This window comes from Panthera leo, chromosome B1 (genome assembly GCF_018350215.1).
Source record: "Panthera leo isolate Ple1 chromosome B1, P.leo_Ple1_pat1.1, whole genome shotgun sequence".
In the NCBI taxonomy this organism is placed as follows: domain Eukaryota; kingdom Metazoa; phylum Chordata; class Mammalia; order Carnivora; family Felidae; genus Panthera; species Panthera leo.
The window spans coordinates 120,661,262-120,685,747 of NC_056682.1; the positions used below are offsets into that span (position 1 = coordinate 120,661,262).

Consider the following 24,486-nt stretch of genomic DNA (forward strand, 5'->3'; position numbering starts at 1 on the left):
CATTGAATGATGTTGAGCAGGCCATTTCATTTCTCAACTTCCGTTCCTTGGATTATAACATAACGGCAGTCACACCTGCCTCTCAGATTTGTAGTAAGGACTAAATGACATATTCTATAGAATCTCTCCCTTTCTGCCAGGGCATTTGGAGAGGTTATTTGCCCAAGGCTAGTTTTCACATCTATTTTCCTTCCTCCTGCTGCACCAATCTAATGCCAGATAAAAAGCGGGGGAAGCTCACAGGAGACATTGCTCTTCAAAAAGATTAGAACCTTAAAGATCTTTTGAAGACATGAGAACATACTCCTGCTATGAATATGCTGTATCCAAAAATAGTAAAGACCTTTTAAATGGAGCTAGTATTCAGGTAGTACTTAACAAAGGTGGGAAATACTTCACCTTTTCCATCTGGCAGATCAGAGATATTTGTATGGTAATTTGCCATGATTTTTTTTTTCATTTTGCATGGCTTTAATACTATATGAATGTATCCTTAGGTCAAGTGTCTTATGGCATAAATGATAGGATAATTTAAAGAAGAATGGGGTTACAGGTATATATGAAGGATTCAGCAGTCTGTGGGAAGAAGATATTAATTCCTTCCATGTCAGTGACTGCACTATCTGCATTTCTTGTCCCCAAAGTGTAGTGATTCTGTTCCCTGGAACTGTGCTGGTGAGCCACAAATATGTTTTGAAGCAAAGACCATACTGTTCTCAAGTATGATTTTAGTTAACTGCAAGCTGCTGACAACACCAACATATTATTAGGCTGCAATATGATATATATAGTATCCACATTACAAAAAACTATATATCCTCCTCATATTCTGTGTTGGTTAAACCCACCAAAAAACTTATCTTCATTCTGGGCCACACTTTTACAGGGACATTGCCAATGTGGCATGCATCCAGAATAAGGATGAGCAGGAAGAAGGAAAGGGACGAAAAGCCCTCTCATATGAAGAAGAGCCAAAGGGATTAGGAAGAATTTTCTTAAAAAAAAAATTGTAAGAGAAATAGAAAGATGAATCCTTAGCTTCTGAGCATTTATACTGAGAAGGTAGTATGTGAAGCACAAAGAAATATAAAGCCCGTTGTATGATACTTGTCCCTAAAGATATAGAAGTTTGGCATGCACACATATATATATATATATATATATATATATATATATATATATACATACACACAATGGCTATGGTCAATATCAAATAATAAATGCAGTATAGATGTTTAAGTCAAGAGCTTTTGGAATGCAGAGGAAGGTTGAGATTAGATCCGCTAGAAGAAATCAGAAAAGATTTCACTGAAGGGATACAGTCTGGGTTCAACACCATAGGATAGAAAACCTGGGGTATTTAGAGGTTTCTAAGAAAATATTCCTGGTGGAAGAGCAAACACGGTTAGGAAAGCAATGCTATGTTAAAGATATTGGTAAGTAAGAAGTTAAGATATTAATGCAGACATTAAGGCTCAAAAGCAGTAAACGTTTGGTAGCTTTTCAAAAACTAGATTTCGAAGAGCTATCTTTGATCTCTCACCTGTAATCACAGGCTACAACATAAAGTATTGAAATGATTGCTTTCTCTATGTTTTAAAAGCCTAAACAAAACAAGAAAAAACCCATTTGACATCATCTAGGATCTGTTCAATAATTTTCACTAATGTGATGCTAATTATGCCATGAGACGATAATAAAAGCAAAATCTTACCAAAGTTTAAGAAGGTATGATGCAAGAGTATTGTGATTCGTATTTAAAAGATTGTCATTTAGAATCAGAAGTATACTTGTTCTGTATCTATCCAGAAGGCAGTATTAGGATCACTGAGTGGTAAAGAAGTTTTAAACTCAACTTGAGAATTTCCCACAACTTAAAATTGTTTGTCTATCCATAGAATAGATGATGCTGTTAAAACAAGTAGCTCTTCCTAAATTGAAAGTACTCACAGAGGGGTGCTTGGCTGGCTTAGTTGGTAGAGCATGCAACTCCTGATCATGGGGTTATAATTTCGAGCCCCATGTTGGGTGTAGAGATTACTTCAAAACGAAATCTTCTTTTTTAAGTTTATTTATGTATTTTGAGAGAAAGAGCATGAGTTGGGGAGGGCCAGAGAGAGAGGGAGAGAGAATCCCAAGCCGGGTTTGTGCTGTCAGTGCAGAGCCCAATGCAGAATTCACAATTCCGTGAACTGTGAGATCATGACCTGAGCTGAAATCAAGAGTCAGATGCTTAACCAACTGAACCACCCAGAAGCCCCAAAATTGAAATAAGAAAGAAAGAAAGAAAGAGGGAAGGAAGGAAGGAAGGAAGGAAGGAAGGAAGGAAGAGGGAAGGAAGGAAGGAAGGAAGGAAGGAAGGAAGGAAGGAAGGAAGGAAGAGGGAAGGAAGGAAGGAAGGAAGAAAGGAAGGAAGGGACTCACAGAGACCTGTTAACCTTGTATTGGGATTGCTTTGGAATGAATTTGAATTTCTGAGTCTGGTTAGAAGTGAGACCAGCAATGATCTTAAGATCTCTGCAACCATAGCTTTCTCTGTGACTGTGTATCTAACCTACAGACACTATACAAAGCAGAGTGAAAAGGGTAGATTCATTTCCTAAGTCATGGATGGTGATTCCTTTCCAGAAGTCATGAGTGAAGTCAGATACCAGTATATTATTTTATGTAAGATCCAATCCAAACATTTTATTTTATTAAGTCAAGAATGCAGTCTAATTTCAACTACTGTGTACAACCATTGTGAGTTCTAATGGAAAATGCATGCTTTCTTTGAAAACATAGAAGTAAATTCTGTTCAAATATTTGAGGAGATTATTAAATTGTGAAAATGATTTAGCTATACCACTTTTATTAGGGTCATCAACTGTTAAATAAGACTAGAATATTCTTGGCTGTAAGAGGAGCTTGACCAATTCCTGATAGACATTTGATTAACTGTTTTATATAAATATTTGCCAAACTGTAATGCCATTTCATATTTAGCATTCATATATTGTGCAGTTTCATATTACATTGAGTATAGTTTAATTCCCGAGTCGTGTATACATTCATGACTGATTAAGCTACTGGCGTTGATATTTTGGACCTAAAGTCACACAGTTTAATTTTCTTGATCAGCTGAGGCCATGTGGAGAAGCAGAAATATGTACACGTAAACCTAATGTCTTTGTTCTTGTTGTTTTCAGCTGCAGTATTGAAGTATGAGAACAATGTCATGAACATCAGGCAATTCAACTGTTCTCCTCACCCATACTGGCTTCCAAATTTCATGGATGTTTTCACTTGGTCCCTGCCCTTTGTTGGAGAAAAAGGTGTGTTGTGGAATCCTGCAATGATATGGGAAGGAAGGGGAGGGGATGTGGACTGTTTTACCATAAAACAGAGAAACACTTTGGCCTGACCAATAAAAGTCACAAGTGGCAACATGAGGGAAAAGATTTGAAAGTGTGTCACTGTGTATCCTGCTAACAAAATATTATGAGTGAAATAAGGGGAAACAAGAGCAATGAGAAACATTAGAATTTATGTGATCTCATTGGAATACTACAACTCTTTGAAAAATAGCAGATATGTAGTTTTAACTTGCTTCAAGCTATCGTGGCTACTTTTCCCCCTTATCCTCCTATCTTAATTCAGGCACTATTTTATTTTATAAACTACCTGTCAAATTAAAAGGTTAAGATAGCCATGCTTTTCTCACATTTCTGATGTTGATAATAATCACTGTGTGACAGTGATTAATGGCCATAATAATTTAAAAGACAATATATACGACAACAAAAATACTTCTTTACAAATTGGCGACCATTAATGTGTTACAAGATGAGACAGATTTACATTTACATAGTTATTGACTATTAACTTGTCCAGTTTTCCAAAAGAATTGGTTTGCCTTCCTTTCCTATCCATCCTTCCTTCCTTCCTTCCTTCCTTCCTTCCTTCCTTCCTTCCCTCTTTGTTTTGTTTTATATTTTGACCTAAACCTCATCAAAAATTTCAAGGAAAGTCCTGCACTCACTGGGCTTAAGCATTTAGTTCAGGAGGGCTAACAGGGGCAAACCGGGTCATAACTCAGGCATGATATGACACATCACCAGAGAAGGTAAATAGGCATCAGCATAAAGGTAAGAGTTTGCACATGTTTCAGAACCCTTATAGGGGTTTTAGAGAAAAGCTATACATTTTTTCTGAAATATGTATTTATTTGTATTAATAATGTGTATGATATATGAATGTAGTATTTATTTTCCTATAATATGTATGGAAGGTTTTTTCCCTTAAATTCCTTAAAATGATTAAATCGTGAAGTTATGATTTGTCAGTGAGGAAGTCTTTCTTTCGGATACCAAAATAAGTCAAAAGTAAATTTTAATAGTCTGATAAATGTTCCCAGCACTACGCCATGTCACCACCTCCCTACACTGATCAGAACACACCATGTGTTACTGTCCTCTGTTGGCTTCTCTGGAAGCAGAAGCAGTGTGAATCCTGACAACTACTGAGAACCCTTTGAACACCCTTCACTTGGGTTGTTTCCAGGAAATGTTCAGATTTTGAACATCTATTACAAAAGAACCTATTAGTATATTTGTATACATAATTCACTTTTGATAGTTAAATGGAAGCTGTGGAATAATATTGGCTACATTGATATTTACTCTTTATCATAGATTTTCCACTCTAGAATCACACTGATTTTTAAAAGGAGCTCTTGAAGAAATAGTAGGCCACTTTCTTTTCACCTTCATGACAGAATCCAACCTAATTTCAGAAGTTGTTAAATGTAAATAGCGTGCACCTTAGTGTAAAAGTAACATGTACTAATTTCTGTGACAACGCTTTAATACAATCTGGTTGTAATAAGTTTACTCAATTAAGTGTCTTCTTAAACTTACTAAAGCTTTATTCATAAAGTTTTGAAAATAAAATTTAAAGTTAGTACCCTCAAAACTACTTCGAATATTAGTTTGTCAGTCGGCAATTCGTCTCAAACAAAACCCATGCCCATCACTGTGCTGGGTTCTCTGGGGGGATTAAAAGAATTAAAAAAAAAAGAGAGAGAGAGAGAGAGAGAGAGAGAGAGAGAGAGATCTAGCATTCACTTAGTCCCTGCAAAACAGATGGTTGCAATGTGGTCTAGATGTAATAGCATCATCATACAAACAAATAAAAATTCAAAAGGAATCACTTCCTCCTTCATAGATCGATAGTATATTCACAGCCACATATCTGATTTGTCCATTGTCTGTTGACATAGCTAGTTAAATGTTACCATACCATTTCATAGGCATGAGCTAATACTTTTATAAACATATAGTCTGTGTAGAATCACCAAGCCGGTTATGTTTTATGATCAGGATTTTATAGAAAGTGCTTTGCAGGAGATTCTATATACAATATAGGTAAGAAATGCTAAGCTTGCTCATTAATAATGCCAGAGTAATAATTAAGGCTATAACTGAAAATCTGGACTTTTTAATTTTTATTCTTTTCCTTTTTAGTGACTGAAATGCTGGTAAATGTCCTCAACATCTGCTCAGATGATGAACTAGGGTCAGAAGAAGATGGATTTGATGGTAAGAGGCTTGAGCCTTTGTGCTAATGCTATTTGCCAGGTGATTACTTGGTGTCTCATAGGTAACCCAAGGAATATGTTTCTAAGATTTGGATTATGTTAAATTATAACATACAATCGAGAATGGAAGATATTATATTTTCTATTTGTTTTGAAGAAATACACAAAAAACCACACACCAAACACACACACACACACACACACACACACACACACACATCATGAGAGAATTTTCCCATGATTCTGAAAACACTGTTGAATAGTGAGCTATTTTAATGACCGTCTTTCAGTAGCTCACATTGCTAAGTGACTTTTTTCACTCCTTAATAACAAATTTTTAAAAAGTAATCCTTTAGCAGATATTACTATTTACTGAGTAACTTCTAAAAGTGCCTTTAGTGAAGTTGTTCCTGTCAGTTATTCAAATTTTGATGTTTATGACAAAAAATATATATATTTACAGATTAATATGTTGGTATTCATGTCAATACCAATAATTTTTCATATCTATAGTAATAAGTAATGAATAAGCTATATGCACCTTTTGTATTATTGTTTAAGATACTGTTTGGTATTCGGTTACCCCTGAAGAGTACACTTCCTCTATAAGAAACAAAGATCTGGGGCACCTGGGTGGTTCGTTCAGTTGGTTGAGTGTCCGACTTTGGCTCAGGTCATGATCTCTCAGTTTGTGGGTTCGAGCCCCACATCAGGCTCTGTGCTGACAGCTCGGGGCTTGGAGCCTGTTTCAGGTTCTGTGTCTCCCTCTCTTTCTGCCCCTGTCCCACTTGCGCTCTCTCTCTCTCTCTCTCTGTCTCTCAGAAATAAATAAACATTAAAAAAAAAAAGAAAGAAAGAAAGAAAGATCCATCAGGTGAAAAAAAGATGGAGAGAAAAAAATCACTGTAGATCTTACAGAAATACCCCAAAATGAATGGAAACTAACAAAAATGTAGTTGGAGGGGAAAGTTCGAGAGCAAACCACTTCTATAAACATGGGATAAAAACCTAGTCTGTGTAGGGAACTCAGGATTCCAAGATGCAAGACAGACCTGTGGCTTGATGAAGTTCCAGTCTGATAGAGAGGCTGATGCTCAATCAATAGAATGAGACAGATTATAAAATGAAGAGTGAAGGTGGCCGCAGAAACTAGATCTTGTGGAAGTTTAAACTGATAGCATGTTTACCTTTAAAAACTGCATTTAAGTCAAATGAAAGGTGAATGTGGCCCCTTCTGGAAGTTAGCATCTAAACGGCATGATTTGATGTTTACTTGGATTAGCGCAGGTCACATCTACGAATGCAAACTACCTAATGTTGTAGGCAGAAATGAAATAAAAGGATTCATACACTCATATGAATAGAGTCTATATACTTACGTAAATGTGAAGTGTACAATTATTCCTATGATCTCATAGTTTTACTCCTCTCTGTAACTTCTATCATCATTGCCTGTTTGTCTCCATAGACTATTCTTCAGTCATATGTCACATTTCAAGGGCATGTATAATGTAAGGAAGGAGAGAGAATTCTATATATAATAGAATATAAAATATATAGAGGCGCCTGGGTGGCTCAGTCAGTTAAGCATCCGACTTCGGCTCAGGTCATGATCTCGCGGTCTGTGAGTTCGAGCCCCGTGTTGGGCTCTGTGCTGACAGCTCAGAGCCTGGAGCCTGCTTTGGATTCTGTGTCTCCCTCTCTCTCTGACCGTCTCTTGCTTATGCTCTGTCTCTCTCTGCCTCAAAAGTAAATAAACGTTAAAATTTTTTTTAAATATATAATATATGCCTAAACTTTTACTATGTTAGAATTAGCTAAAGAATAGTTGTAAGAACTTACTTCAGTAAATATATTGATATATTTTGAAATATCCAGAATTCAATGGATATTTTCTGCTTCTTCCAGATTCTAGGTGTTTCCTATGTTATAGCCACAGTTTGCTACTATTAACTCTTCCAGGCTTAGTGATATCATTTAAGAGATAATATTTTCATCATGATGGAGTCTTTTTTTCTAAAGGAAGAATACCTCCCTGGCGGTATCTTAAAAGTCAACAAACATTTTACAATAGATGTCTTTCTCTATGTTCCTTTTATTCCTCAAGAGAAAGATTAATTAGCGTTAATAAGGTGATAGGCCTTTGTTAACAAATCTCTATTGTGGTCAAGTTCATTGGCCAATAATTATAATATAGATGATATAATAAAAGTGTAATATGTTATACAGAATAGGTAAGTTTATAATAGATATTAATGCATATACTCATCAAATATATATTGAGCACCTACTATGTGCCATAGCCAAAATGCCTGTACATTTCAACAGTACAGGTGTTTCCTGCACAGTTAACTATTACCAAGACTAACTCAGTGTTTACTTCACTAATGGGGAGTTCTCTTTATCCACCCTCTCAGTCTCTTACATATGAAAGGATATATTTTGTGGCTTACTCTGCTTTTAAAATAATTTCTTCCAATCGTCAGTTACTCATCAGAATTTGTTTTTAATTGTGTTAATTCCAATTATAAGAGTGCATGTTTTTTTCAAGGCACTTAGAAACTTTTGTTTGTTTCTAAGCAGACCACTGAAAGCTGACTCTACCATGCTTAAATCTAAAGAAATAAAAATATTAATTAAAAGTATGTTTGGGGCACTGGGGTGGCTCAGTTGGTTAAGCATCCACCTCTTGGTTTCTGGCTCAGGTCATGATCTCATGGTTCATCGGATCGAGCTCCATGTCAGGCTCTGAGCTGACAGCACAGAGCCTGCTTGGCATTCTCTGTCTCCCTCTCTCTCTGCCCCCCCCCCCAAAATAAATAAATAAATATTTTTGTAAAAAGTATGTTTAACTTAGGACATCATACATTTTGAAGTAAACAATAAGAAATGTTCTTTACTGCTTATTAGAACATGATGCAAAAGCTATGAATTTCTTCAGAGGTGCTCAGAGAAGAACTTGTAAAACTTTCCAGAATTCTTTGACTCTCTGAGACTACAGTTTATTGAGAAAGTATATTGAAGTTTCTTCTTTTGGAGTGAGGGGTGCACTATTATTTTCAACCTCAGAATAAAGTTTCTAATTCTTCCCAGTCCCTCCTGCATGAGGTTTGCAGTCTGTCTCTCTCTGGGGCCTGGCCTTCTGCTCTACCTACCAGGCTCCCGAGCTTGATGGCTACAGAGATGAAAGCAAGAATCAGAAGCCATCAAAGAACTTAACTGAACCTCTTCCTTAAAATGGCTGCTTTATTCTAAGGGCAGGGGGTGAAAGGATGTGGAATATCTCCCTGAGAGATTTATCTAGTTCTTCTCAGTATTTTGCTCCATATCCAATGTCACCTGAAAAGTCACAGGTAGTAATGATATCTCTACAACCCATGACTATCTTTTTACCTTCTCGGGTTGACCTTTTAGTGTCTATAAAGTCTATAGCAGATAGGGATTCTTCTCATTTCCTAGAGGAATGTAAGCTATGGGATTAATTTGTTTTTCCTTCAGGTTCTTTCAGCTCCTCTTTAGCATTTATGTCTCAGGCATTATTCCAAGTCCTTTACATGTATTAACTCTTCACTAATGTTTACCCTTTTGACCAGCAAAAAATTGTAATTATTAACTGTCATTCAATTCTTCATTATCATATATATGTTTACTAGGTGATTAATATTATCTCCACTTCAGAACAGCCTATTGATATAGGTGCTAGGATGATTCTTATCTTACATATGAAACTTTCGCCACTGGATGAGGGGAGGTTAAAGCTGAGGGTCACACAGCTAGTGAAGTAATGAAGTCTGGATTCAAACTAACATGTGCCTTGTCCTCACCCTTTTGAACTTTCTACAACCAGTTGCTACAACGTATGAAATCTTTTTTTTTTTTTTTTTGAAACAGCATGATGCCTTTTGTTGTTGTTGTTGTTGTTGTTGTTAACACAACAGCACTTAAATAGAATATAGTTTGTTCTGTTTAAATATACTGCAAAATAAAGAAGGAGATTTTTTTTTTGCACTATTTGGCCATGAAAGTCAAATAAACTGCACATAAAACAGTTTCATTCTATTCCTTTAATCTGAGTTGACTCCAAGAAGTTATGTGTTTCATCACGTTAAACATGTTGGTGTATCTGAGCAGACAGTAAGTCCTCTGGTTCTAGTTTTTTCTGAGTAGAAATCATGTCCTGAATCTCTCCTCCTTAGCTTCTGCCTTACAAATAAAAGAATTTGATACCCTATCCAGAACAAAGTTGTTAGTTTAAATTGGTCTGTGGCTCTTTTATGTTGAAAATAAAATACAAAATTTCTATTATCTTGTAAAGTTTGGAAACAGTTGAATACCAATGAATGTCTTTGGAGGATCTAATTTATATGTATTGGGGTCTTTGTTTCTTGTTTCCACTTCTGATTTGGGATGATAAAATTACAGGCTGGTTTCAGTTTAGGGTTGTGATTCCCCAGAACATTTTACAGAAGAAAGAAATCCAAGTAGATGTATGTTATCTGGTAGTTAATTCTCATTAATGAAGAAAACTCTCTTCAGCCCAAGGATTAGTTGGTGATCCCAAAATGGGGGGAAAGACTGGCAGAAATCAAGCAATCTGCATCATTTCAGAGGTTTATTTATTGTTCATTGTAACAACAAGGACATCTGGAATAGCGATAAGCATTAAAAACCTAATGACAGTTTCATGAGTTAAAAATATTTATTTATTTGCAGCTTTCTTTTAGGTCCTAAAATCTTGGACTCTGAGATCACACATGTATATGTGTGCATGTGTATATACGTATGCACACACATAGACACAAAATATGTTTGAAACTGTGACATGTCTGGTTAACAAGGAAAAATCATGAAAGTGAAACTGAAATCCTGTAGAATAAGAAAGGAAAGAAAAAAAAATAATAAAACTAAGACATTTCGAGCCAAATATAGTTTCAGGCTGCACTGGAAAGACTTGATATTAAATTAGAATTTATGTCTCTGCTTTCATCTAGAGAGCAAACCACATGGTGGAACTCTTATCCTTTATCCACAGTTTTGCCTTATCCTAATGTTAACCACAGGCCAGTCACTGAATATGGGATCAGAGAAGTTTTTTTGCATGCCTCTACGAAACTATCTAAATTGTATACAACAAAATTATCTCCCATCATCTGCTTTGAATTATTAGATAATTCTTGATGTCTAATATCGTGGGTTCCAGGGTGTCTTCCCACTTCTTTCTGTCTAGCTTTAAAAAGCCATCCCTAGGGGCACCTGGGTGGCTCGGTCGGTAGGCGTCCGTCCAACTTCAGCTCAGGTCACGACCTCGCGGTTTGTGAGTTCGAGCCCCGTGTCAGGCTCTGTGCTGACAGCTTAGAGCCGGGAGCCTGCTTCGGATTTTGTGTCTCCCTCTCTCTCTGCTCCTCCCCCACTCACACTCTCTCTCAAAAATAAATAAACATTAAAAAAAATAATAATAATAAAAATAAAAAGCCATCCCTAGCTGTGAAAGTGTAAAGTTGGGAATTTATGGGACTAACATGGCATTTTATTGGTCCCTGAGGAATACCTCTATAAAGGTTTGATTGTATATTTTCATTCAAAACTGTATTTAATTGCCACGATGCACATTTGAGATGAATTTCATTGTAAAAACTCCCCTTTTCTTTGTGCATCTGGTAGCAGCACACACACTAAGAATCATTAACTTAGAACTTTTCTTGTGGCTGCAATTATTGTTATTTCTGTGCACTTCATTGTAGCATCCTGTATTTCAGGTTCCCAATTTGAAAAAAAAAAAAAAAAAGTTTTATGTCCTATAATAATGACAGTGTTTTGGGAGGGGGATTCCATTTTAATATAAAATGGAAACATTTCTGTATACTAAATAAATAAATAGCTCCCAAGGAACACAGTAGTGATAGGATTCTTGTACCGTCAGCATTGACACATCACCTGAAGTTGATGAGCTTGGAAAAATGCTTACAAACGAAACAAAGGCTGAGTAGGAATATAATGCAGGAACTTCATAATGTATCTGGAAGTTGAGGTGACGAAACAAAGATACTGTTAAGAATAAGATCTACAGGGAGCTATTCCAAAGAGCTATCCCGGGGACTTACAGCTATAGAATCAGTGGGGCAAAGGAAAGAAAAGTTGATTTGGGTGGTTTCAAGCCTAGGTGTCCAGGAGGATGAGAATATTTATGGAAAAACTCACCAATTTCGGGAGAAGATGAGTTTGAGTAAAAGTGACACACGTAACTCTGGAAAGGTCCAAGCAGAATTTGGAAGTGAAGCCTTGCAAATTGGGAACAAATTCTGAGCTGGTGACAGAGGCTTGGAATTAAAAGTCCTAATAGAATCTATTAAAAGTCAAATAGGTCTCCAAAGTGGCTGATGTGAAAGGAAATAAATATAAGAAAATTGAAGACTAATTCTTAAAATTAACCCTTCTTTTTTTTTTTAAATGTTTATTTATTTTGAGAAAGAGACAGAGAGAGCGTGTGTGGGAGCACAAGTGGGGGAGGGGCAGAGAGGAGAGAGAGAGAGAGAGAGAGAGAGAGAGAGAGAGAGAATCCCAAGCAGGCTCTGTGCGGTCAGCACGGAGCCCAATGCGGGGCTTGATCCCACAAACCGTGAGATCACGACTTGTGCTGAAATCAAGAGTCAGACGCTTAACTGACTGAGCCACTCAGGAGCCCCTTAAATTAACCCTTCTTGATGAAGCTAGAGAAAAAAGACAAATGAGCTAAGGAGAAAGAAAGAATGATTAAGTAGAAAGAGCCAGGATTGTGTAACAGTTCAGGCAACAGCTGTAAAAAGTATTTGCACCAAATGCAGAAAAATTACTGTGTGATGTGTCTGGCCAAAAAATGAAATATTAGGACATAACTTTGGTTGTCAGATATCAGATTATTGAAAAGAGGTGTTTATGTTAGCCATGGTATTTATAATAGCTAAAAAAGAAAATAGAAATCATTGGCAAAAGGCCAAAAAATAAAATCCAGAGGACCTCAATTTTCATATCGTGTTATATTTTCATTTTATTTTATATATTTTTATTTCTCTGTAAAAATATTTCTTCGCAGGATATCTTTTTCTGTGTATTCAATGGCAGGCAAACACATGGTTTCTGCCTTCATTGAGCTGAGAGTCTTGTTCAGCAAGAAACCAACTTAAAATATGTTGTCTTACAGAGAATTGAAAGGGTTGGAGCACCTGGGTGGCTCAGTTGGTTAAATGTCCGACTTCAGCTCAGGTCATGATCTCATGGTTTGTGGGTCCTGGCCCCACGTCAGGCTCTGTTCTGACAGCTCAGGCCTGGGGCCTGCTTTGGAATCTGTGTCTCCCTCTCTCTGTCCCTCTACCGCTCACGCACTCACTCTCTCTCTCTCTCTCTCTCTCTCTCTGTCAAGTATAAATAAACATGTAAAAAAAAAAAAAAGGGTTGAGGGAGGGAGCATGACTAGGGACAAAATATTTGACAACTAAAGAAAGAACTATAGAGGACATCTTTCTTGTCTTCTGCTTCTGACAAGGATAAGAAAAACTCTTCATGTATTTTACAGCTTTAGGAAGTATGGCCATGTGAGAAATCTACCCAAGTTTATCAGCAAATTATATGCAGAAATGGGTATTAGTTTACCAGTGTTAAGCTCTCTTATCTTTTTATAATATCTGAGTTTGAATGATGTAATTGAAGAAAGTGAAAGGAAGATATATATAAACAAAAATTATTCAATATTTTGTAAAAGGATTTATCATTTTTTCTCAGCCTTTTATTAATTACCTTCCAGTTTAGTGTTGTCTTTTTTTTCAATTACATAATATTTTGGTGTGTAATTTAGAGGATAAATCATCTTTGTCACTGTAAATGTATCCTTTGTACTCTGTTCCATTTATAGTACAGGTAACTGCTTTTTTTAAATCATAGTTATGCCATAAAAAGGAAACAAATAGTTATAACCAGTATATCATTTAATTTGAAACATGCCTAAAAAATACACAGGGATTTAGTAGATAGTAGGATAGAAAGTCCCATCATATTTATGGCTATTGATGTTTTAGGGCCTTGACTGTCATACAAGGTGCCTGGTTAGCCATCATGTAATCAGTATCACCAAGTCTAGCTTATCATATTTGATTGCAATAATTAAAATCCTTTAAGTTACTAATTAAAATGATACAGTAACACGGACACTGAAAGTACTGCTTTATTTTCCCATTGTACTACCATCATTTTGCACAATGTGTTTCTTTTTTACCTAGCAAGATTTTCACATTACGTGGAAGCACAGACTTTGCAGAACAAAGTAAATTGAAAAAACAGCCATATCCTTGTTATAACTAATTGGTTGGATAATGTCCACCATTGGCTAGAATATTATGCTCACAGTAAAATAATGCTCTGGAATTTTATGCTGTATTTCCATAGACACATGTATGTTACTCATCTACAGTATTTTTGCATAGGTTTAAAAATCATTAATTTTTGTAGTATTTGAGCCTTTCTTAAGCCACTGGTGACATGGTCAACTTATACTAAACATTAGCTATTGTATATCTAAGCATACACTTCAAATGAATGTATTTGAGAAAGAAATCCATGTTGCATCATAAGAAGGGAAATAAGTGTGTGCTCTATAAAGCTTAATATATTCTTTACTTGAAAAGCATCGAAGTAGACAGCTCTTTCTCCTCAATGAAGGCAAAGATTTTGTGTATACATATGTCTCTATTTTAGAAAAGCATCACTTCTCACAAACAAGGTTCAAGTAATTGGTATGTGAAAGGGGTATTCTTCACAGAGGGGACTATAGTGGTAATGTAAGCTTGCTGAAAATTGATACTGGGAGAAAATAAGATAGTTCTTCTTCCGTTTTTGCCAGAGCTTTCATGTTTCTCTTTGTACTAAGGCATTTTATAGGTCCAAGTTGTCAGCCTGAAGATTATACTTATGTGAGAATAATTATTAGTTGATGGAACCACTGAAGACAGAGTTGTTGGGAGGCCAATGTTTTTCAGGCATTCCCTTGATGGTAATTGTTTGATCTCTGATGGCGAGTTTAAGGGCTCGATGAAAGAGTTAAATAAGTGTTCAGAAAATCTAGATTTTAAAAATATTTTTCTCGGAGCGTTGTTTGTTTTTGCCCTTCTAAAAAGCTGTTATTCCTTCCTCTTTACTCTTCACTTATGAGAAGTCATAAAACTTTTCTCCTACTTTTTCTCAGCCCTCCACAGAAATAGAAATCTTGATTCTATTTGGTCAGCCCAAATTTTTGAAATGTTCCTTTTTTTTTCTTTTTCTTTTTTTTTTTTTACCAAAAATGAAGCCAGCTGTCTGCCACCATTTTCCCTAGTGAATGTGCCACTAGGGACACAGCCTTTAGCCTGGTTGGCACAAAACACAACCATGGCCCCAACTTAGGGAGCTTGATATTAAGGAATATCACACAATCATTGTTTTAATTTACAGAGAGAAGTGTGAGTTTTAGAAGAACTGGAATATCCATGTCTGCACAAGCATTTCTTTCTTCTTAATAATTATAGCAAACATTTTTGAGTACCTCTCATGTACCAAAGATCTGTGCTAAGTGCTTTAGTAGGTAGCACAGTATGTGGCATGTGTGTTTGTTGAATGTTAAGAGCGAGTGAACCCATTACTTATTTAATTCTTCCACCCTCCTATGAAGTGGATCAAACAACCCGCTACGGTAATGAATTTTGGCTCTGGGTCTGCACTCTCAGTGGTTGACCTTAGGCCAACCATTTCTGTTCCTTAGAATCATCCTGAGGACAATGGAAACCAATAATACTTCCTCATGTGATTGTTGCTAGGATTATATGAAATAATGCAAATAAAGCACTTTGAACATTCCTCACTTTATAGATGAGGAACATGGACATGACAAAACCTAGTCATCTGTCCAGGACAGCACAGCTAGTGAATGGAGAAGCTGAAACCCCAGGTCTTTTACTCCAGAGTAGAGGTTCCTCACCACTGTTCTATTCTACCTCCCACATGTCAATTTCTTCAGGTCCTAAGGGAAGTGAATGAGCCAGCTATTTTATGATCTGAAGCCCTCACTAGGGCCAGAACACTGGAAGGTCTTTTGCTCCCTGGACACTACTTCCCTAGACATTTCAGATGTCTGCCTCAGATTCTCTTCCTTACTCTGCCTCTGTGGCCCATTGGTACCTTTTTGATTGGCATATCCCTTTCCTCTGATAAGAGAATAATATCTTTAAGTGATGTTAAAGTCTTAAACGTTTAAGTTATCTTTGCAAGCCTGTGCACTGATCACTGGCCAGAACCTAATGCTCCTTTCTTTATTTCTTCTTCTTGGGCAAAACCTCACCACACCCTCCACGTACTGACACAACACCCACCTAGATCTTGAATAGCATCAGAAGACTTTTGAGTGGCTTTGTTTTAGATAAGCTCAATACATGCTTATGCCTCAGGGTCCTCCACTGTCAGACCAAGGAGTTGCTTTATGTATCTCAGTGTGCTTTTTCATTGTGCTATAAGATGGTGCCCAGTTACCTTTCTAGCTAGTGTTTGACACATGGGACAATGAAACATAATACTTTACTCTGTCCATTTCCCCCCTTTAAATATAGTCCTAGCATTTGATAAATTTCAGAGATAACATTTAAATACAGTCCTAGCATTTGATAAATTTATAAATGCATGAGTCCAGAATTAAGTTCTGTTCTGAATGCATTCTTTCAGCATTTGGCATATATGCATAATTAGGTCCTTAATAGATACCTTTTTGAACTGTTCTGCCCTCATCTACCCAGAATAATCCTTGATAGATTAAACACCCAGACATTATGATTGTTTCTCCTGAAGACAGTAGGTCTGAATTATTAACTTCACATTTGTTATCTTATTTCATTTTGCTTTTATTTTTCTTTTTTAAATTCTTTATTTTTATTTTTTATTTTGAGACTGAGAAAGATTATTCAAGTGGGGGGGGGGGGGCAGAAAGAGAGAGAATCTTAAGCAGACTCCCCACCCAGTGCAGAGCCCAAGGGGCTTGATCTCATGATGGTGAGACCATGACCTGAGCCAAAATCAAGAGTTAGATGCTCAACCGACTGAGGCACCTCCGTGCCCCCATTTTGCTTTTATTTTCACTTGTCAGTTTACAAAATTGATGTGTTTCTGTCATGATGAGAGGCCAATCCAACTAGGATTCCACATCTTTTTAGGTTCTACTTTGGTAAATATAAACAAACTCAAATGTTCTTTGTCAGGCATAGTTTGAATATGTGATAATTTCTTAAAAAATCAACGGAAGTTCTCTGGTCTATTTTAAGGTCTTTAATTTTTACCCAAGTTAGAATTATGCCTGATAGCCAATTTCTGTGGCTCTACTGAGGAATCACTGAACAGATGGAACACAATGTCTCAGAGAACAAAAGTCCACAGAATCAAATTAAAGCTTGTAAACAGAAGTAACTTTTAATTATGTAGGATAACCAAATAATGACAGTTATTTGACATTTGGGAGTAGTCTGTATATTTTTAAGATTTCCTATCCAAATAGTTCGTTTATGTTTTATGACAAAAGAAGTGGGGGAAAAAAAACAGTCTAGGCTGTACTGGCCTTTCTTAAAATCCATTACACAGGAGAGACTTTTTATTTTAAAAAAATATCATTTAAAGGATCATCTGTTGCTTTCAAAATGGGATCCAAGACAGAATAGTCTTATGCCAAATATGACACGATTGCAGGTTCTATAATATGCTGAGATTTTCATTGAACTAAAAAATATAGGGGGAAAATTCAGAATATGTGGTTTGGAGTGACTTAAAGTGGGTAGCCATTTTATCCCAATTTTACCACCTCTGGGTATATAATATGGTAGAATTAAAATCAAAGTTAAAAAGGCATTCCAAACATTTTAGGTTATAACCTTCAAAAAAATGAAGTTTTATAGGAATTTTTAAAATTTGGGATCCTGAATGTGTTTTCCCGCCTAATGGGATAACCTCCATAAGCACATGTACAGCCATTTGTAAGGGCCAACACCTAACAATCTCTTTGGACTAGTCCAAAGAGTGGTCGAGCAATGCAGATTTTCAAGTTATGGCTAGTCCAGGAGATCTTCCAGCAACTATCAACTCTAGAAACTGAGTTATCTCAGTCTTCATGCTAGAATATTTGTACTACTGGTGTTACCCAAAGATGTTGCAAGAGGAGTTGTAAGGGAATCCATTTTCGATTCCTCGGCTTCCAAATGTCCTCTTTCCTAAAACTCACCTGAGCTGGAGGCTGCAGGCCTCATTGCAGCTTCTTCTTTTCCACCTCTTCTTTCTCAATTGCCCTTCTCCCAATTTAATAACAAAGCATAGGTCTCCCAAGCCACAATCATTGTGAACCTCCCCTTGAGATGTTTAGTACTGGTGTACCAACAGAGAGATGCTGGAAAAACTCAGCATCTAGGAAGTATCCTTAATCAAAGCAGTGTAACCCCCTCCTATCCTTGTCATTAAGGGATGCAATCCAATAAAATTGTATTTTTATGCTTTTTAAATATTTATCATAGATTTGTGCTATCTAGCTCAATTATGCACTACTAATAGTTGTGATATTGATTACAAAGGAATTTGTGAACACTTAAGGCAATGTGTCAGGAAATGTCCAAAAAATACATTTAATTTAGACTTGGAAACATGTTTTTGACAAAGTACTATGCAGTTATAAAAATATTATAAAGTATCGATATACAATTCACTAGAGTAAAATCAGGGAAGTGGAAATACAATTTCAAAGGAAAAAAGGACACATGTAAGATTTCTAAATATCAGTGAGTATCTTGTTCATGGAATTTTTTCTTTAAATGGATGATGGTGGGATGAAATTGCTGTGATATTTATAGGCCATCAGTAAAAAGAAATGTAATGTAGTCATTTCACTTGAAAATGGCAGTGTCGATGATATTATATTCTTTACAACTATTTAAGTTTGGAGGCGGGAATAGTATACTTTGGAGGATACTCTTTTGTACATGCAAGAGTAAAAAAATGTAAAAGTTAAGTTACTCAGTGCTTATGGTGCTGTTCCTAAATCCAAGGACTGAAATGCCTGGCATAATGTAGGAAAATGTAGTAAAGCCCTTTGTCACACTCATGGCCAAGGGCAAAGCAGGTGGATGTCTAAATAACTTTTAGATAGCATCACTTTGTTGGCAAATAGAAGCTCAAGATTTGTTATTGCTAAACTAGGTCAGGGAAAGAAAAGACAAGAAAGAATAAGGTTTAGGGATTATGTCACATGGTTTGCCTTCCTAGCTTTATAGGGGCCAATTTGGGACATGTATTCTCCTAAATAAGATAGTCTGTATACTTATGGTTTCATCTTCATCTGTAAAAAGAACAAAACAAAACAAAACAAAACAGTTATGCAAGGTATTTAGAGGCATCTGACGACTCTTATTTGTTTTATATCTTGTACTTCAAAGGTGCTGATTTTGGATGAAAACCTAACTAGTTTTGTTTTTAATGTAACACAAGATACTTTTTTTTTTTTTATCTCAACATTTCATGCTTCATTCCATCAATAGCCTTTTTTCAGATTCAATAATTGCTCTACTTGATGAAAAATAATATCTGGGGGGTACATCGAAACTCTGCTTAATAATAATGAAACATGATAAAAATTTTACTTTCAAATAGAATAAACTTCCTAAATAGATAAACTTTGTTAGCTTTTAACAAATTTGGAAAGGTGGTGTTTCAAACCTCTATTAGTTTGTTAGAATCTAAATTTAAAAGTTACAGATTTAAAGCCTACTAGTAATATGTAGTTCTTAAAATATCTTTCCTTTGAAAAAGTGCAAAATGTTAGTATATATGTGCACTTTCGTATATAACATATTTTATTTAAAAATATATGCTAGGAATATATTTATATTAGTTAAAAGGCCTTTAAAGAAAGAAACCTAAATAATAAAAACTGAGGCCCATTTAATAATGAAGTGGAGAATTTCTGGTACTGTTTACATTAAAGAGTGAATACCTCACTTTTTTCTGCTTTTTATGAAAAGGAACTTTTTCACATTCTAATAATATGAAAATATTCCTATTTTATGAGACATTTGAGTATAAAATTTTATGTTGTTCATCATCTTCATTTCTTACAATTACAAAAAGATATTGAAAGCAATTAGATTCTGTTGGATTGGGCATATAAAACAAAACCTACCAGGCCAATTTTCTCCTAGAGCGGTTTGGAGAAGGGATGGGTTGCATGTAGCTGCATTGAGAACTTTTCTTTATTGCTTCCTTTGGCAAGTTCACCCATTCCCCATGTAACACAAAGGGCAGGATGGAGACATCTGCTTCTCGAAGCTGCTCCCTTTTCTCTCTAAACCAAGCTTCTTCCAAATATTATTTTTTTTGACATTTTATTATGAAATGTTTTAAACATACAAGAATGTTGAAACAATTGTATGGTCAATATCCACGTACTCATGACTTTCCACAATTAACATTTGATTATACAGTAAAACCTTGGATTGCAAGTAACTTGTTCTGCGAGTGTTCCACAAGATGAGCAAACATTTCTAACAAATTTTAACTTGATAAACAAGCAGTGTTTTGCCAAACGAGCAGTACATAACGCCGAACATCACATGATCACAACTCAGCCAATGGTTCTTGCAATTTGCTTTGACATACCAGTGCTTTGGATTACAAGCATGTTTCTGAAGTGAATTATGCTCACAAACCAAGGTTTTACTAGTATTTGCCTTGTCACATATCTATCTACCTCTCCATCAGTTCATCTCTTTCTTTCTTTTTTTTTGGTAGATAAGTGAAAGTGACAAAGTAAGTTCTGTTAATCACTACTGCAAGGGTGCTAGTATGTGCTCGCCTTAACAGGTTGGTCCGGGGAGCCCCTGTTTCTCCTCTCACCTTGCCTCACCCCAGCATGCCCGGCTCCATTCACACCAGACCTCTCACCACCACTCAACACAACATGGCTTGTTGCAGCCTCCAAAAGTTTAAGAATTGTCTTCCTTCTATGGAGAAGACCCAGTTCTCCTTGTTCTCTCACTTTTACTTATCCCTCAAGATCCTTCAACTGTCATGATTTCAGTGACCTTTTTTCTCGTGCCTCCAGGCAATGAACACCTACTTTCAGTGACGTGCTGGTACATGTTTGACTACCCTTCCTGCAGGGGAGAAATGGCCCTAGTTTGTGGCTTTTGTAGCTTTCCATGGTATAAAACCTCTTCCCTGCCGCTGATTCAGGCTACCAACGTGGAGTTAAGAGGAGATGCCCTCCATCTACTCTCACTAGTGGACACAAGCCAGCTCGGGCACACCACTGCTACGCGCACACTATTTGTCACACTCTGTTGTCATTGTTCACGCGATTTCCTAAAGCAGAGATCATGCTTAATCCGTATTTCTGTTGCTGGTGGTTGGCGCATAGAAGGTTATATGGGAGAGACTCACCAGAACACCTAGTAAATACATGCTTTTGGTAATAAACTGCATTCTATCCAGCACTTCCCACGTTCTCTAATTCAGTGAACACTGAGGAACTTGCCATAGTAGCTCAATGGGAGCTGTGGGCCAGATGCGGAGCATCTGTGACGTGTGGCGGGTGTCCCATGTGGTAAGAATCTCTCTTCACCCTAGCACCTGGCCCCTCGTTGCAACAATGCTGCTGCAGTTTCCCAGTCCCCTTAGAAGCTGAAATCCGCCTTGTGGGGATACAGCACCCACTCAGCAAGCCGCTTGGCTTGGCATGGATGCCTTTAAAACTTCATGAGAAGTCGGCCAGGTGCCAAGTTAAGGTCAGAAAAGACACGTGTTGAAAGCAGGTCTTTAAAGATTCCCTTGGTCTATACATTAGCCTCTTCCACTTTGAGGAAAATTGAGTATGCATGATTGCCTATGTTCTGGATAGAGTAGCATAACACCCCAGGCATGAAAGATTAGAAGTTAAAAGTTGTAGAGAGAGAAGTGCTCAAAAAAGAAGTGGGAATTACTAGAATGGAAACGCAAAATGTAATTTTACTTAAAATGACTAATTTTTTAAAAACATATGAAATGTTCCTTGCAGTTTTAGACTTTCAAGTTAAAATGTTATATTCTTTTTTTTTATTCTTTTTTATTTATTTATTTATTTATTTATTTTGACAGAGAGTGTGTTAGCAGGTAGGAGGGAAGGGAAGAGAGAATCCCAAGCAGGCTCCATGCTATCAGCACAGAGCCCAATTTGGGGCTCTGCATTTGGAAAATGCCAGAAATCAGGAATAATGCTAAGTATACAAGGATCTTTGTATCTGAACTTAAATCTACCCCACTATTTTTCAGTCCCTTTAAGTTCAATTACATATTAACTCAGCTATTTTATTTGAGTATTTTATTTTTTATTTTTTTTAATATTTATTTATTTATTTATTTATTTAGAGAGTGCACACACAAGCAGGGGGAGGGGCAGAGAGCAAAAGGGGAAGAGAAAATCCCAAGAAGGCTCACCACTGTGAGATCATGACCTGAGCCAAAATCAAGAGGTGGATGCTCAACCAACTGAGCCACCCAAGTGTCCCTATTTGAGTATTTTACATTTTTGTGAGGTTACCAAAGTTTGGCATTAGTTTAATTTTGATTCTCAATATTTGGAAAATATTGAAAACAATCCCCAGGATAAAACTTCAAGACATATTCATTTCGTATGTCTCTTTATGCTGTTTATGATTAGGCTAATTTTGATTTTTTGAGTAAGTATGTTCCAATTTTATAAAAGGAGTAGTAAAGCTTTTTACTTATCTGTGTTATTGAGAAATTTTAAAAAGATAGCATTTCTTCATTAAGAAAAGTGGTTGGGTTGGGGGGATGGATTAAATGGGTGATAGGCATTAAGGAGGGCACTTTTCGGGATGAGCACTGGCTGTCATATGTAACAGATGAATCGTGGGGTTCTACTCCTGAAGCCAAGACTGCACTGTATGTTAAGTAACTTGAATATAAATAAAAGGAAAAGAAAACTGCCGTAATGCGCTGTGCATCACCATTTATTAGGAGCACGACTGTGATTGCACAAAGTAGAATACTGGTTACATGCTCTTCAGTAAATCATTGGATCTGAAAAAAATAAGGAATGATAAAATGGCTCTATCAGAATGCTCATTTTACATTTAAAATTCAGAATTTATTTGAGCATTTTTCTGAGAATCCACTAACACTGAGCTGAAGAGGATAGCTCTATATAATTTATTTCCCTCCCTTTCCAACTTAGGGCCCTGCTTATGGTTTTTGCAAGCCCTTTATTGAAAATTTTCTGGGAAATTATCCTTCTTCTATAGTTTTCACTTGTTTTATTTTATGTTTTTCCTTTCTCATTTCTCTTAAATATGTACAATTTTGTTTCTAACCAGTCCTTCTTGCTTCTTTTCTTACTGTGCTTCTAAATATAGTTGCCACTTTTGGAGCTCACCCACGTTTTACATTCTTTGTGTCTGTTTGATGGATTTTGTGATCTGGCCATACTGTGTGTTGGAGAGGGTCAGAATCTTTTCCCTCACTTAGCTCATCATGACCTCTGAGAGCATTGAGTCAAACAGACTGGAAATAGTCAATATGGAGTAGGAACAGCAGTGTTAGACTCTGAGCAGAATGTAACTGAAAAAAATACATATAAGAAAAAAGCCTTAAGGAGACTAATTGCCATCCTACTTTTTTTCCTAACACATGTTCTTTAGTAGCCTCTTGAGCATAAATTACCTACAATGCAGGCACAAAAACCTAGACTTTTAGATGGTCTCCAGAACAGGATTTGTTGTATAAAGAATCTTAATTACAAATCATAAGTAATAAAAATTGTTAGAAACCCAGGATAAAGTTTGAGGCAGAGATCCCATGCATGTCCTATCTTCTCCTCAAATGTTCTGGAAAACAGAGTATAATTCAAGGAACTTAGTGAATGAGAATCCATGGTTTCACTTCATCATTGGAAAGACTGGATTGGAGAATGGTTTTCTCTATTCATCTACAGGCAGAATCACTGGCTATAGTAAGTTCTGCCAATCAGTATGTTGGGAGATACCTACCATGATGTGATTGCCACAAGAGAGAAATAATTGGCCTGATATATGGGCTATTTGAAGGCTTTCAGGTCAGGAAGACAAAGTGAAGAAACCAGCTCACTGGGTACATACCTTGTGGGGAACACCCATGGGTAGTGAGATGGGTGTGCGTTAATATCACTTCTTCTCTTACTCAGGAGAAGACAGTGGCCCGTTATGTGTTCATTTTCCTTGGGGGGAAAGAAAAGCAGAGGTTTTTCCCCCAGGCAGTTCAACATGGTATGAGTTTTGATGTGAGTTTTCTTTAGTATAGAAATATTAGGGTGGTGATTAATTGTTTGACTCTGATCAAACTATGCAAAAGATTCCAGATCACATTCTTAAAAACCCTCTAAGAGAAAAAGCAGAAATCTCTCCTTCCAGAAAGGTCAGAAAGCTTGTCCGTATCTCAGATTAAAAGATGAAAACTTACACCAATGATCACCCATGGACTGCAGTCTCTAAGCAAGTTAAACTGTTCATTTGGATTAGGAACCTTTCCAATATTATCTGAGAAGAATATTTTGTTGTATTTCTGTTCATGGTAGTAGAACTAGAGGAACAATCTTCTTGTGTTAACATTTTCTACGAAGACCCATATAATGGACAAAATGGTATCTCAGCCCCTTTACTTTGGATTATAAAAATCTTAAGCGAGATGTTTTCCTGTGATTTACACTTCTCCAAACATGCTTGTGGAATTTAATAAAAAAAAAAAAAAAATGGATTCACTAAACCCATACAGGCTTATTTTCAAAACATAATAATAATGTTTGTAGTAATAATAACCTACGTAGATTGATTTTTTTTTTTCATTTGGAAAATGGAGTA

The 24,486-nt window shown here is 36.4% G+C and overlaps 1 protein-coding gene across 2 annotated transcripts in view; it reads left to right on the forward strand.

Annotated features, from left to right (window-relative positions):
• PPP3CA (protein phosphatase 3 catalytic subunit alpha) overlaps positions 1–24,486 on the forward strand; it is a 325,261-nt gene that overhangs the window by 285,421 nt on the left and 15,354 nt on the right. For both annotated transcript variants that reach the window (XM_042935821.1, XM_042935820.1), the window contains exons 9-10: positions 3,189–3,314; positions 5,505–5,579. In XM_042935821.1, the coding sequence (XP_042791755.1) occupies positions 3,189–3,314; positions 5,505–5,579 (201 nt within the window). The remainder of the gene's footprint in view (positions 1–3,188; positions 3,315–5,504; positions 5,580–24,486) is intronic.